The sequence below is a fragment of the Vipera berus genome (assembly GCF_964194415.1).
Source record: "Vipera berus genome assembly, chromosome: 11".
NCBI classification, from domain to species: domain Eukaryota; kingdom Metazoa; phylum Chordata; class Lepidosauria; order Squamata; family Viperidae; genus Vipera; species Vipera berus.
In genome coordinates this window covers 11,086,405-11,102,551 of record NC_138214.1, presented here as the reverse complement: position 1 = coordinate 11,102,551, position 16,147 = coordinate 11,086,405, and the positions used below count along the sequence as shown (strand labels likewise).

Genomic DNA, 16,147 nt, shown 5'->3' with positions numbered 1-16,147 from the left:
CCAAATTAATCTAGTGGGTTAAGGTGTTAAGTTCTTTTTTTAAAAAAATCAAGTGAAACAGCATCAACTGCTAAAAGACTTGTTACTTCAGACAGACTGCTCATGAGATTTCCTTCTCAATCTAATTTTAAACAATTGGCCCCATTTAATGAAAAGCCATACCAAGCTAAATCATCTTTTTCAGCCTTTTTTCCCCTTACGATGAAGCTGCTAAATTTGCTGCTAAAGGTGAACTTTAAAAACGTCAGTCTGCTCTTGTCCTAACATGTCGATTATGTTCATTAAAAAAACCCAAAAAAACCCCAATAAAGGACGCAAGGATAATTATTCATTTTGCTAGAGGAATTATCATACAATTCAGCAACAACTCAAGTTCATCCACTCTCCCATCCTACAACATGGTCACGTATCTGCACACACCCATTACCACATGCAAAGAAATGGCTTTCTGGATTATTAAAGCAACAGGAGTCATCAGCTCTCTGCCACCAAGTTCTGAGTGTCGTCCACAAAATGAAACAGGACATTATTTATTTATTATTAACCCGCCTTTATTATTATTATTATTTTTACAAATAACTCAAGGCAACAAACATATCCAACACCCTTTCTTCCTCCCATTTTCCCCATAATGAGAGGGGGGAGAGATGGAGAGAGACAGAGAGAGAGAGAGAGGGAGGGAGGGAGGGAGGAACAAAGAGAAAGTCTGGCCCAACTGGTTTTCATGGCTAAGATGGGGCTAGAACTCACTGTCGCTTGATGACTGGGGAGTCACCAAAGACAGCTTTCATGGTTAAAGCAGAACAAGATCTTCCAGTTTAATAAAGAGAAGGACGAGGGGGGTCATGATAGGAGTGTTCCAATATTTGAGGGGCTTCCACAAAGAAGAGGGAGTCAAGCTATTCTCCAAAGCACCTGAAGGCAGGACAAGAACCAATGGTGGAAACCAATCAAGGAGAGTCTCGGTAAGATATTATATTCACATAATACAGTACATCAGTCAAAACTTACAGTTAAGTGAGCATCAACAAGACAATCACTGGCCTTCTCAGACCCAATGTAAAATAAGTGTTGAGATTCTAGAAAGAGCACAGAGAAGAGCAACAAAGATGATTAGGGGACTGGAGGCTAAAACATACAAAGAACGATTGCAGGAATCGCGTATGTCTAGTTTAATGAAGAGAAGGACTGGAGATGACATGACAGCAGCGTTCCAATATTTGAGGGGCTGCCACAAAGAAGGAGGGATCAATCTATTCTCCAAAAATACCTAAAGGCAGGAGAAGAAGCAACCCATGAAAACTAATCAAGGAGAGAAGCAACGTAGAACTCAAGTGAGAACAATGAACCTTTGGAACGACTTGCCTCCAGAAATTGTGAATGCTCCAACACTGAAGGTTTTTAAGAAGAGACTGGACAACCATTTGTCTGAAATGATATAAGGCTTTCTGCCTGAGCAGGATATTGGACTAGAAGACCTCCAAGGTCCCTTCCAACTCTGTTATTCTGTTCTTTTCTAGGTACTGGTTGTTTGAGCTGTTGGTACATTACTTTTCTTTGCCTATGATGCTCACCCTGGTTAATAAGAAATGCAAAGCTAAAATAACCCATGGGTATTTTTAGGTGCTTTCATCTGGTTATCAGTGAGTGGAAGTCATTGGCAGATGATGATGATGATGATGATGATGATGATGATGATGATGATGATGATGATGATGTTGGAAGAGACCTTGGAGGTCATCTAGTCCAACTCCCTGCTCAGGCAGAAATCCTTATACCATTTTAGACGAATGGCTGTCCAGTCTCTTCTTAAAAACTTTCAGTGTTGGAGCACTCACCGCTTCTGGAGGCAGGTTGTTCCACTGGTTAATGATGATCTGATAAGCCTTAAACAACCTCTATTATTTATTCATATTTACCTATTTACCTACTCATCTATTTATCCACTTATTTATTTTCTGTGGGTCCATCTGGTTTTTTTGTCACTTCATTATATTTGGTTATGAAATTATTCTAACTCAATTTTCTGACACACAGCAAGCAAGTTTGGGAACAAAGAGGCAGTTTCTAATGTTGCAAAGTGCAAAAGGACAGGGCACAAGAGAGGGAAACAGCAGGAACCAAGCACAACAGAAGATTTTGTGCCTCTCTTGAATTTTTGTTTTTAAAGAAGAGGCCACCGTTATCTTTTTTTAGGAAACGCAGCGTAGGTTGTTGCCAATATTTTGTGTTTCTTAGACAAAAAGATCTCTAGAGCAGATTTTAAAGGAGGAGCAGGTGTGCAGAAAAGGAATAGATAAAATATTCTTCTCTCAATCCACTAAGAAGCCAGCATCTGAATTCTGATCAGAAATAAATAGCCCATAGTGCCGCGTTGTTTGTTAAGCGTTGCACAAAATCCCTTCTACTAGTGAGAACTTTGATCCCTTCACCACGGCACTTCCATGACGCATTGCTACTCACATCTGCTGAAACAGTGGCCAAGATCCAAATGTGGTCAGCACATGTTTCCATCCCAGCCTAGATGGGGGTAAACAGAAAACGCAAGGATGGAGTGGACTCACCAAAGATGGACTAAGGCAGTGATGGAGAACCTTTTAGAGACCGAGTGCCCAAACTGCAACCCAAAACCCACTTATGTATCATCGGGTGCTGGGTGGGCGTGGCCCTTTGGGTGGGCGTGGCCCATTGGGTGGGCGTGGCTGCAATGGTAGCTGCAGACTGGGTGGGACTAAAAAGTTCAATCAATCAATTCCAACTTTGTGAGAACTTTTTTTTCCCCCACGAGAAGTTGAAATTGATTAATTGAACCTTTTTTGGGGGGGTACATGGCGGCGGAGGCCTAAAGCGAAAAGGTTTTATAAAACCCAGCTGAAGGCCCAGGACTGGGGCGACGGCATGCATGCCCACAGAGATGGCTCCGTGTGCCCCCTGTGGCACCCGTGCCATAGGTTCGCCACCATGGGACTAAGGGGTGAGGGGAAAATTTCATGCACTCTGCGCACGTATTACTCGGCCTCAGTATTACGAAGAACAGCACTGAAGGTTTCGCGTTTCTCCTCTAGCTTCTCATTTGATATTCTTAGGTATTGTGTGCCATGATGGACCAGATTCTTTTAACAGTAATGGCCTTGAATTGAATTTAATATTGACAGAACCTCTGTACATCCAAAACCCTTTAGAGGGAAGTGCGACTAAGAAAGCAATGAGCTACATGAAGCAGCCCTTGAGAGACAATCAGAAGCTCTAGAATGCAGTCTAGAATGCAGCAAACTGGGCAGTTAGGGGTGTGTATCTCATCAGGCCCCGAAGGTCCTTTTTCAAAATGCAACTGGACTTTCTTTATTTTTGCTTGAAGATGTTTCACTTCTCATCCAAGACAGTTGGTTGTTTTTTTTCAGTTCATGAAGACAACTGAAGAAGCTTCTTGGATGAGAAGCAAAATGTCTTGAAACAAAAACAAAGAAAGTCTGGTTGCCTTTTGAAAAAGCACCTTTGGGACAACCGTGACCCAGATGACTGAGAATCTCCCTGGAGATATCTTACCAAGCCCACATAACATTTTTGCTCTGTGAGATGCTTTAGCTTTTGATTAGCTTCCAGGTGCAATTCAAGGTGCTGGCTATAAAGCACAGGGTCTGATTATCTAGTAGACCTTCTGACTTCTGTGGCTCCTACTTGCTCTGTACGAAGTGTGGAGTTTCTATGGAGATTCTCAGTCATCCAGGTCATCCTGAAGCTTCCTCCTTCTGTTGTATATTCAAGATGGGCAGTGTTTAATTATTTATATGTTAAGTATATGTAGGGGTAAAGGTCTATAGATATGTTGCATATAGTATGTTTAAGGTAAAAGGTAAAGGTTCCCCCGCACATGCGTGCTAGTCGTTTCCAACTCTAGGGGCCGGTGCCCATCTCCATTTCAAAGCTGAAGAGCCAGCGCCTGTCTGAGAATGTCTCTGTGGTCATGTGGCCGGCATGACTAGACGCCAAAGGCGCACGGAACGCTGTTACCTTCCCACCGGAGTGGTCCCTATTTTTCTACTTGCATTTTTACGTGCTTTCGAACTGCTAGGTTGGCAGAAGCTGGGACGAGTAACAGGCGCTCACTCTGCTACGCGGCACTCGGGATTCGACCCACCAAACTGCCGACCTTCAGATCGACAAGCTCAGAGTCCTAACCCACTTGAGCCACCGCGTCCCTTAAAGTATGTTTAGGTGTATGTTATGTATGTGTTCACTTTGAGAGCGGGCAACTAAATTTCATTTTTGGTGTGTGCTGTTGTGCCCACAGTAAAAAAAAATGACAATAAAGGTTATCTATCATTCATCTATCTATCTATCTATCTATCTATCTATCTATCTATCTATCTATCTATCTATCTATCTATCTATCTATCGTAGTTATCCCAAAGGATAACTATAACAAGTGGACTTTCTTGTTTTTCTTTGAAGATGTCTCGCTTCTCATCAGAGCTGAAGAGGCTTCTTGGATGAGAAGCGAAACTCCCTTCAAAGACAAACAAGAAAGTCCAGTTGCCTTGTGAAAAAGCACCTTTGGGATGTGTGGAGTTGTCGTGCTCCAAGATCCTATCCGCACTCAACAATATCACTGGATAGAACTAGTGTAGCACCTGCATTCTGGAACACCGTCCCTCTTGAGATCTCAATGGATCAAGTCTTTATTAAGGTCAGCCTAAGATCAGCCTCACCTCCCGAGACAGGTTTCTTCACCCTGGCTGTGTTCAAGAGCTGGGAAAAAACCTGGCTCTTTCTTGGAGCCCTAGGTGAGAGTGGGTGATGGACCCTGTGTATTCGCTAGACCAGGGGTCTTCAGACTTGGCCCTTTTATGACTTGTGGACTTCAACTCCCAGAATTCCTCAGCCAGGCACACTGACTGAGGAATTCTGGGAGTTGAAGTCCACAAGTCATAAAAGGGCCACGTTTGAAGACCCCTGCGCTAGACGTTAGTTGCTGCTTCTTTTTCTCACATCTGAGAGTTTAAGCTTTGTGGTTTGCTTGTTTTCACTGTACACCATCTAGAGTTGTTGTAGACCTGGTCAGCCTTGTAAATTTCTAAAATAAAATGTTAAAATACGTAACATTAGTTGGCTCTTTTACACTTTCAGTGTGTTTTTAAAAAAAAAAAAAAGTTTAAATAACTCCAACAGTGCTTGTAAGCAAAGTCCATCGTGTGATTGTTCTTTTCAATGAAACCCTGATTTCTGAAGACTGTTCAGTTATAAAAGAACAAATGAAATTGGTTTGGGGATGAAGGAATGGATCCAGAATCCCTCTTTCCCTCTACTACAGCAAATCACCCTTCACCAAAAGTAAATCCTTTTCTCGTGCTTCAACTCAACTCGGCCTTGCAAACAGTAGCAATTTAATCAAATTCTTATGTTTCATGACTGTTTTTTTAATGAACTATTCTATTGTACAAGGAATTCTTTTCCTGCCATAACAGATCGTCCCCAGTTATTAACCGTGACATTATCAAACCGTTCCAAAAACACAGTTGCAGCAAAATTCTTGTCAGCATAAAATGAATGAGACTAGACCAACAGTAACATGAAAAGAAAGAGTTTTGCAACATTAATTAAGAACATATTCCTCTGTAAGCAGATGTTTGCATCTGTACATAAATTTAGAGTGATGGTATTCTGCTGTAATACCCTCAGTGTAAATTTATGTACAGATGCAAACATCTGCTTTTCAGATAGTCAGTAATTATATAAAATCTTTTAAAAAAATATCTCCAGCCAAATAGTTTCAAACTTTATTTGGTGTGGACAACTGTATAACATCTGAAGCATCCATGTTTCATTATTTTTCTTTAAAGCAAAATGTTTACTCTAACCTCCATTCCCACCTATACGCTAGATTTCATGACAGATTAAAAGTACCTACATTATTTCTGAAGAACACCTTAATAAACTGCCAAATTTATTGTTATTATTTTCCCTGCAACTGGATGAATGAGCCTGAATGAGACGCTCACTTATTTGGGAATAAGCCAAATAAACCAGTGGAACAACCTGCCTCCAGAGGTGGTGAATGCTCCAACACTGGAGGTTTTTAAGAAGAGACTGGACAGCCATTTGCCTGAAATGGTATAGGGGATTCCTGCCTGAGCAGGGGGTTGGACTAGATGACCTCCAAGGTCCCTTCCAACTTCTTCTTCTTCTTCTTCTTCTTCTTCTTCTTCTTCTTCTTCTTCTTCTTCTTCTTCTTCTTCTTCTTCTTCTTCTTATTATTATTATTATTATTATTATTATTATTATTATTATTATTATTATTATTATTATTATTATTATTATTATTATTATTATTATTATTAACAACTTTGGCAACATTAAGATATGTGGACTTCAACTCCCAGAATTTCCCAGCCAGTATGGGGAATTAAAGTTGTCAAAGCTGAGAAAGACTCGTCTGGACTATAAAGAAGACTCTGTAAATTGGAGGAAAGTGTGAGAAAGTAACTTTTTTGTTGCAACCTAAACAGCTATAAGAATTATTATTATTAACAGCAAGTACTTTGAACTAGTAGTTAAAGCATGAGTAGTCTGCCTGATGATCATCCTTTTTACCAAATAAAAGATCCACGATATACATCCTTTTGATTGCAAACATAATCACTTTCTCTCTTTTGCAGTGCTTCTCCAAGATCTGCATACCTTGCAATTCTTCACTATTTATCAGTTCTCAGAAAATGAGAACTTATAAAAGAAGTATGGATCTGAAGCTTCCTTCAAATCATAGTTTTCTATCTCAGCTTATTCCAAAGATGGCAATCATTATACGGAGATAAAATTGAAGAAGAAATGCAAGAATTGCTATGTAAAAATCAACATAGGCCTGGGAATGAAGAGAGGTGAGAAAGAAACTCAAGATAACTGAGTCTCGATTCTGTTTGATATAAGACAGAAACTCTGACAGGCTTTCAAGATTCTGTTATTACCTCCAACTACACGTTTCAGTGTTCTGACACTGGAAAGGAGAAATAAATCACCAGCAAAGTAAAATAATTGTCCAGATTTCATCTATGATTACTCAGAAAGAAACACAGGTCTTCCACATGTAAAATGTTGCTCCACAGGCATATATAAGTAAACAGAACAACAGGCCTCCAAAGATGCCAGCCACAGTTACTGTGGGGACTGGAGGCTAAAACGTATGAAGAACGGTTACTGGAATTGGGTATGTCTAGTTTAATGAAAAGAAGGACTAGGGGTGACATGATAGCAATGTTCCAATATCTCAGGGGCTGCCCCAAAGAAGAGGGGAATCAAGCTAGTCTCCAAAGCACCTGAAGGCAGGAGAAGAAGCAATAAATGGAAACTAATCAAGGAGAGAAGCAACCTAGAACTAAGGAGAAATTTCCTGACAGTTAGAACAATTAACCAGTGGAACAACCTGCCTCCAGAAGTTGTGAATGCTCCAACACTGGATGTTTTTAAGAAGAGATTGGACAACCATCTATCTGAACTGATATAAGGTTTCCTGCCTGAGTAGGGGGTCGGACTAGATAGAAGATCTTCACAGTCCCTTCCAACTCTGTTATTCTGTCTGCTGCCTATGATTTGGTTATCAAATTTAGAAATTCTCAGGATGGCAAGAAAAATGGGCAGAAGGAGAGATGATTAGAAGGACTTGGTAGCATAATTCCCCACGAATACAGCTTTTTAACAACTATTTAAATTGATGGTCATCACCACACCTGATCACCAATTAAATGTAAGTTATATGAGGCAATATATTTTAATTAATCTCTAACTTTTAACAGCCAAGAAACCAACTGAACTTTACATCATATCAGCAAACCTCCCCAGATTTGTAACTGCTACTTGTTATGGATCTACATTTAATACCAGCAATGATTACAGGAAGTCTGTATTCCATTCATTTTCAAAGATGAGAATATTCCCCTAAAAATCCAGTCACCTACCAATCTAGAAATGAGGCTTCGCAAAAAATAAAATCTACACAAAGTATTGATTTCAATCCTAAAACAAATTGGGGTACCAAATTGATCATCTAAAGATGCTTTCTTCTCGCACAAAGTCTGCAATGAGCACATGCACAAAAGAGGCACTGACAAGCAACTCAAAGGGCAAGGTTCAACTCAGATGCGTGATGATATTTGCCTTCTCCAAATCAAATAACATCATCCTAAACAAACACCCCTTTTGATTAGGCTGAATCATTTCATTTTAGGCAAGTTGTAATTATTCTGGCATCTGAGTTCCTCATGACCTTAGTAGCAAAGACATTTCTGGTGTGCGCACACCATTTGCCTACACACAGGTGCTCCTCAACTTACAACCATAATTTGAGCCCCAAATTTCTGTTGCTAAGCGAGACATTTGCTCAGCGAGCTTTGCCCCATTTTAAAACCTTCCCAACCTTGCCAGCTGTTAAGTGAATCGCCGCAGTTGTTAAACTCAGTAACACGGCTGTTAAATGAAATCTGGCTTCCCCATTTACTTCGCTTGTCAGAAGGTCGCCAAAGGGGACCACCTGACACCCCCCGGGATGCTGTGACCGTCATAAATATGAGTCATTTGCCAAGCATCGGAATTTTATTCACCTGACCATGAAAATGCTGCCAGGGTCGTAAGTGTGAAAAACGATCCTAATTCACTTTTTTTCCAGTGTCGTCGTAACTTCAAACAGTCACTAAATGAAATGTTATAAGTTGAGGACTACCTATACTGCACGACAAGTAGCTAAACGTTGTAATGTAGAAACCCAGAGGCTTACGAACTAAGAAGTACTAGCAAGAAAAGACACTGACGGATTCTACGAGCAGTTCTACATTTCAAAGATGTTACTTCTTGCATCCAGATTATTTCCAGAGAAACTGTTCATGGATCAGCTGCTATGCATGCCATATACTACTAGTAGTACAGTATAAGGGCCTCAGAATAGCTGCAGAAAACAAGAGGACGGTGCCAATTTCACAGTGTTATTGTATAAGCAAGCAAAGTTGTTGTTGTTGTTGTTTTTATGGTTGTTACCGTTTCAGGCTAAGCTACAAAGCATCAACCCAGAGACATTGCTTCAATCATTGAACATTTAACGTCAAGTCTAGAAATTTCTGCTCAGCAGCCAAGCACGTTTGATTTCGGTATCAAATGAACTAATAGTGGAGTTTCTCGCTCAAGTTAGCAGTTAGTGTCTTTTGATTAACCAATGCATGAGCAGGCAGGAAACTGAAGTTAAAATAAGGGGTAGGAAACACTAAGAGGAGAGGCCCTATATAAGGTGGGTGAGAAATTCATGTCCCCACTCTGAACTATAACCTCTCATGCTTACGATGGCGGAAAAAGACAGGTAGAAGATCGCCACCCCAGTACAGATAGTCCCCAATTTACGACCACAATTGAGCCCGAAATTTATGTTGCTAAGCGAGACATTTACTAAGTGAGTTTTGCCTCGTTTTATGAACTTACTTCGCTTGCCAGAAAGTCACATAAGGCCTGATCCCGGGAACCCTCCAATCGTCATAAATGTGAGTCAGTTGCCAACAGATTGAATTTCGAACACGTGACCCTGGGGATGCGACAACGGTCGTAAAGTGTGAAAAATGGTCCTAAGTCACTTTTTGCAGCAATGTTCTAAAATTTCAACGGTCACTAAATGAACTGTTGTAAGACAAGGACTCCCCCATTCCTCCTGCTTTGGAGCTCCAGCAGTTTTTCTCCAAATCCCTGAGGATTGTGGTAGGGTTCCCCCTTAACCAAGAGTTTGTACGAAAAAGCCTTAAGAACTGTATTTTTATATATATTTTTCTCTGTCTCTGCACTTTCCTCTTTCATTTGTTTTATTTCTCTAACTTTTGCTTCTGCTACGTTTTTAACATAATTCAACTTAATAAAAATTCATTGTAAAAAAAAAAAAGACCGTGTTTGTAGTGAAAACGGTCCTCACAGGAGGATCAGCAAACGTACAATTTCTAAACAACGTCCTAACCATATGTTTTCATCACCCTGGAGAATAAACATAAAAAAGTACGGTATTGCCGATCCTGCTGGGATTAAATTTAACAATTTCAAGTAAAAGTACTAATCTTCAGCGTTGATACACAAATAATAAGACTTCACTACAGTGTTTCCCAAAATTATGGAGGCCAACAGGCCCTGTTTAAGCATTCAATCATAGAAATATTTCAAAGTACCTACATCTATAATAAGAGAACAGCATGGTAATTACAGTCCTCAGGAACGGCACTCTGTGGCCACACAAACAGAGAGCGTATAAAATACGAAGGCTACAACCCCGCACAAAAAATTTGTTCCAAACGCAATGACTCGTTTCTTATAAAATCTTACATTCTTCTTAAGCACCACGGAGCAGTATCTTACTTCCAAGAAACCATTGTAGCTCGACGCTGTATTTGGAACTATCTAGTCAAATATTAAAATGTATTCCCTCCTTCACATCTCTGCCTCATAAAACTGCAGTTACTCATTGTAAAACTTCCTCTCCAAGGAACCTTTCAAAACTAGCATCTTAAAAAAAACCGAAAAAACAAACCCTTGAAGTGCAATCAGAGGCAAGTCTAACCAGTTTTCAGAACAGTATTTGGATAAGATCTTTCACGAACATGTCATGTAAACTGGCCATGAATGCAATAGTTTACTTCTGACTCTCATCTCCCAATTCTAGAAAAAAAAGGAGATGCGGTATATATAATAAAAGCTGCCTCCCTTGACATTTCTGCAACACAAATATTTTGGTATTTCCCACACCAGTCTCGAGTAGAATGGGGTTATTTCCCCAGTGTAAATTTCCCCAACTCACTCTATAGAGACACTGCAATTCCAGCAACGGCCATTGCACAAATAGTCCGATGCCAAGAAAACTGACCAATAATTAAAGAAATTATTGCTGAGCTCATAGCTTATTTTTATAATGAAACTGCTGACTAACTTTGAAAATAAATCCCTCTCTAGTCAGGCAGCAATTGATGCCACCAGTGTGTTTGTTTAATGAAACCTCTGGTAGTGTCTGGGACCCAGACTGCTATAATTAACCCACCTAAAAGAGAACAAAACTCATTCTGATTAAAAGCTGTTACCAAAGTTAAACTAAACTGCCAACCAGTGCCCCTTGCTGACATCCTGTGAATGCAGACGTTCTGCATGCTTGCTTGCAAACAAGTTTCACCCTCGAACAGTGGCGGCGAACCTGTGGCACGCGTGCCAGAGGCAGCACCCAGCCCCGCCTCCCCCTGTAGCCCCCTCCTCACCAGCAAACCCCCCCCCGGAGGAGAGTCACCCCCGAGCATGGCCCACGTGGAGCAGCGCAGCCAAAGACATGGCAGCCAGGCAACGGGGGCAAGACTGCGCCCTTGCGCCCCATCGTACGCAGATGATGCTGCAGGGTGCGGATGGAGGGCATGGCCGCCATGGCGCTGCTGGGCCTCCTCAGCAATCTGCTGCAGCAGGCCGCAGAGGAGGTGGGTGGCCCTTTGGGTGGAGTGGGGGGTGGGGATGGGGCAGGGTGGGGCAGTTTTGGGGCACTCAGTCTCTAAAAGGTTTGCCATCACTGCCCTAGAACATCTTGTGGGAATCCAACCAGCTTGTTTTCCATGATTAACAAACCCTTGAGGCTGCCTGCTTCTCCTTAGCTAGAAACAGTAACCACATCAGTTCTTACATCCCCTAAGGACGCGTGAACCCTCCTGCAGATAAATTACAGACCTGCAAGATGGCAAGACAAAACCACTCAATTCAAGCAAACAGCCCTGCCAGATTTCCTGGTTACAACATCTGGTTTGTCTAACTGACTCTGTTTCGCCAACCTAGCCCTGTACTGTTAGGAAACCATGGTTTGGGCTCCCCTGCAATAAGTCCACTCTGCCTATTGCATCTTATTCAGCCCACAATGACGTAATGAACTGTATAATCCCGAGCAGAGATTCTTATCTGGTTTAAATGTTTGGAGAAAACTTCAGAACTTGAAACAGATTAAGAATAAGCGACGGGGCAGAGTTCCTGAAACTAAATAACCCAGATAAAATCACCACACCTGCGGGATCCTAAACACTATTTTAGATTCCATGGGAGGGAAAGGAAAATATGGACATCATTTAAAAAAATGCATATGGCCTTTGAAGGTTTGCAGTGTCAAACTTATAAAAAAAGGCATTTTATTCACTACTTTAGTTCTAACACTGACGGGACACTGTGTTTTCTCTTATAAGAAGCAAGGGACAAGATCTAGTCTAATTCCAATTTTTAAAATGAAATATTATGATTATCCCGCAGGGCTGATGAATGAAACACGGATGACCTTTGGAAATGTTTTGGACTATTTAAAGGGCACATCTCAAGGACAAAGGCAGACACTTTAACATAACCTCAAAAACTAAGAAAGGAAACAATTCAGGGTATGGCGTTCTAAGCATTCTGAAATATTTTAGAAATAATTTCGGGAATGCAAAGAAGTTTTATTGGTACACAAGTAGTGAGGAAAATAGTAATTTCTGTTAAGCACAGGATAACGCTAAATAGATACTAAGGCCCTACAAAAGGATAGACTTCTTGATTCTTTCTTTCTCTCCCTCCTCCTAATTTTTTTGAAGTAAAGTAGACTGAATGCTAAAGAACAGCATCTAGAAAAACCACATTAGCCAACAAAAGAAAAGTAATGGCAGCAGTCACAAAGAATCTAGTTCTATTTCAGTTTTGGCTACCTTGAGTTTTCCAGGTAGCCTTTGATTTCTGACTACAACTGAGCCAACATTTCCATTGCTAAGCAAGACAGTTGTTAAGCAAGTTCCACCCCACCTTTTAGCATCTTCGTTTGCCACCGCTGTTAAGTGAATCATTGCAGTCGTTAAGCAAATCAAGGTTGACTCAGCCTTCCATCCTTCCGAGGTAGGTAAAATGAGGACCCAGATTGTTGGGGGCAATTAAGCTGACTTTGTAATAATGCCGCTTGGGGTGTGTGTGAAAGCCCTAATAAGCAGGCATATACATAGAATGAAGGCTACTGCTAAGCTTGTAAGCCACCCTGAGTCTTCGAAGAAGGGCGGGATATAAATGGAATTAAAATTAAAAAATAAATAAATCTTCCATTGACTTTGCTTGTCAGAAGCCGGCTGGGAAAATTACAAAGTTACACAATGACATGAGCCCGGGACATGCAACTATCACAATAAATACATGCCTGTTGCAAGCGTGACTGTGATACTCCAATAGTCATTAAGTGTGAAAACCAGTCACCGGTCCCTTTTTTTTTTTTTGGTGCCATTGCGACTTTGAACGGTCACTAAACAAATGATTGTAAGTCAAGGACTTCCTGTGTTGCAGAATGAGAAGGTAGGCATGAACATTCCAGGATTTTGGGTTCTTAACGTTCAGCCACTCCAACAGTGTAAGACCTCTTTCTCCTAAGAACTGAAGAGCCAGACAAACCTTTTTTACATTTAGTTCCTGGAGAGGGGAGCTAGATTAAAAAAAGATATATAAATCCTACAGGCCTGGGACCATCTCCTCATCTAGGGTGAGTTCCAGGAGAAACTGGAGGTGGCGGTGACGTTCTTAAAAATGTGAATTAGAAGACTCTGGTTTATTTGGCAGGTAGGACTTGATCAAGGTGGGGAAAGGACAAGCAAAGGTAGTTAGAGCAGAAGAAATCTAAACCAGGGACGTCCAATCTTGGCAAGGTTAAGACCTGTGGACTTCAACCATGCAGGCTGGGGGATTCTGGGAGTTGAAGTCCACCAGTCTTAAAAGTTGCCAAGGAGGGATCTAAACCAAGGGGAAGACAAGGAAGGAAAGCAAACTGAAGACCAGATCTTGGAGACCCAAGAAGGAGGAGACCAAAAGGCAAAAATGAAGAAGGAAAAAAGAAGGTGAACAAGTGGAATCGATTTAAAAATAAAAATAAAAACGATTATCTTGGTTTCACTCGGCTGGGCTGATCCTGTTAGAAAGAAGTTTTACATATGGAAAAAAATAAAATAAACTTCAGTTCTCATAGGATCAGGACAAGTAAAAGGTGTGTGTGTGTGGGGGGGGGAGATTATTAGGGCAGCCTCCCCTTCTGCTTTGCATTCACATGAGGACGGAAGGAGAAGCTGACTTTACTGGGCTAAAGAATGGAGAAAAAGGTCAGAAGAAGATGAGAGCCGAAGCCTGGCTGGGGATTAGAGGCATTGATGTCCCCGCACCTTCGCCCACTCGCAGCCGGAGAATGACTGCGCTTTTAAACAAGGAGGGAATACAAGGGACTATCGCATCCCCTCCATAACTCCGATGGCTCAGTTGGGAGTATGGTGGGGTGGGCATTATGGGGCCGGAGAGCCCCGAAACGCATCAGACTGCTCTCTAGTGTCGAGGACACTATATAAACCGGGGATTTTTTTTAAAAAAAGGGGGGGGCGGGGAAAGACGCCGGCTCGGCATCGGACCACCCGCGCATCCCTGGCGGGGACCAGCCGAGGATGCGGCGCTGCGAAGAGTCCCAGGCAAGGGGGAACCTGATTCGGGGTGCTCAGAAAAGGATCAAGAAAAGTTCGGAGGGGGGGGGCGGGGACTGAACGGACAGCGACCCCCAAGATCGGGGGAAGAAACGGGGAGGGGAGGGGAGCCAGCTGCGGAAGAGGAGGCGGGGGCGGCGACCCCAGCCCCACGAGGGGGGCGGCGGAGAGCCAGGCTGGGACCCTCCTCCTCCTCCTCGTCTCCCCGGCGCCCCTCCCGGCGGCCCCCCAACTTCTCCCCGCCCGTCCGGGGCCGCCCTCCTCCTCCTCCTCTTCCTCCTCGCCGCTCACCTCGCCGCCCGGACTGCTGCTGCTGCTGCTGCTGCTGCCGCCGCCTCCTCCTCGTCCTCCTCTTCCCGCGGCGATCTCGGGCGGCGGGGGCGGCGGCGGCGGCGGCGGCGGAGGGCAGAAGGGCTCCGCGTCGGGCTCAGGCGGCTCCTCCGCGCCCTCGGGCGGCGCAAAGGGCACCATGGCGCCGCCTCCTCCGCCTCCTCCTCCTCCTCCTCCTCCTCCGCCGGCGCGCTCCTGCCCCTCGGGGCCGGCGGGGGGGTCCTGCCTTGCGCCCGGCTGCCGCCTCCTCCTCCTCCTCCTCCGAGCCGGGCCGGCTGCTCATGCTCGCCCCCTCCCCGAGCGGAGGGGACGGCGCTCGGGGCTAGGCGGCCGACGGGGGCGCTCCGGCGCGGCGCATGGCTGCCTGGCTGCCTGGCCGGCTGGGAGGCGGGCAGGCGGCTCTGCGGCGGCGGCGGCGGCGATCGGGCGAGCGGGGGCGGCTCTGCTCTGCGCCGGCCTCCGGGCTGGGCCGGGGCGGGGTCTGGAGGTGGGGAGGGGGCGCCCGTGACGTCAGCGGCGAGGGGAGAATTCCCCCTCCCTTCTCTCGCGGAGGGCGCCGGCGGGGAAGGGGTTAAAAAAAAGAGAGAGAGAGAGAGAGAGAGAGAGAGAGAGAGACGGGGAGGACCCCTCCCCCGGGGAGGCGTGACGTCAGCGGTTGCGTGGACACCGAGCGGGGGTGACGTCGGTGGCGGTGACGTCAGCGCGGCCCGAACAAAGGAGGGCGGGGGGGGGGGTCGGCGGGGGCGTGGAGGAGGGAGGGAGGGAGGGGGAATCCCCGGGCGGCCAGGCGGGATCGCCCCAGGGATGTCCGGGGACCGGGCAGGTGGGCGCGGCGGGCCGGCTCTTGCCAAAGCCCAAGCGGGTGCCCGCGAGCGAGCGGGCGGTGGGCGGCGGCCAGGTGCCCGGGCAAGGCGTGCCGCCTGCCTTTGACCCCCGCAGCCTCGGACTGCAAGGCCATCATCCTTGGCGGGACCAAGTGGCGAAGGCTCAGATCGGGCAGGTGATAGCCGGCATCGGAAACCGCCCCCCCCCTCCCCCCCCCGCAACCTTGCAAATCTTCAGCCGTGACTTGAAGACGTGGATGTTTTCAACAACCCGGCCTGGAATTGACTGCAGTTTTCCATTTGGTTTTATTGGGTCTCTTGTTATGTCTTTGCTTCGTTGTTTAATTCTTCTTTTTTTTAAAAAAAATTGTATTTTATCTTTTTAACTTGTATTGTTGTGAGCCGCCCTGAGTCCTTGGGAGAAGGGCGGCATATAAATTTAATCAATTCAAGTCCTTCCATCCTTCTTTTCCTCCTTCCCACTCTTTTCTCCTTCCT

General features: G+C 44.4%; 1 protein-coding gene across 1 annotated transcript in view; it reads right to left on the bottom strand.

The window, feature by feature from the left end:
• The window catches only part of RPS6KA6 (ribosomal protein S6 kinase A6), a 49,117-nt gene extending 33,698 nt beyond the window's left edge, over nucleotides 1-15,419 (bottom strand). The window contains exon 1 of the mRNA XM_081336792.1: nucleotides 14,787-15,419. Coding sequence (XP_081192918.1) covers nucleotides 14,787-14,966 — 180 coding nt within the window. The 5' untranslated portion in view covers nucleotides 14,967-15,419. The remainder of the gene's footprint in view (nucleotides 1-14,786) is intronic.
• Between the last annotated feature and the right edge of the window lie 728 nt (nucleotides 15,420-16,147).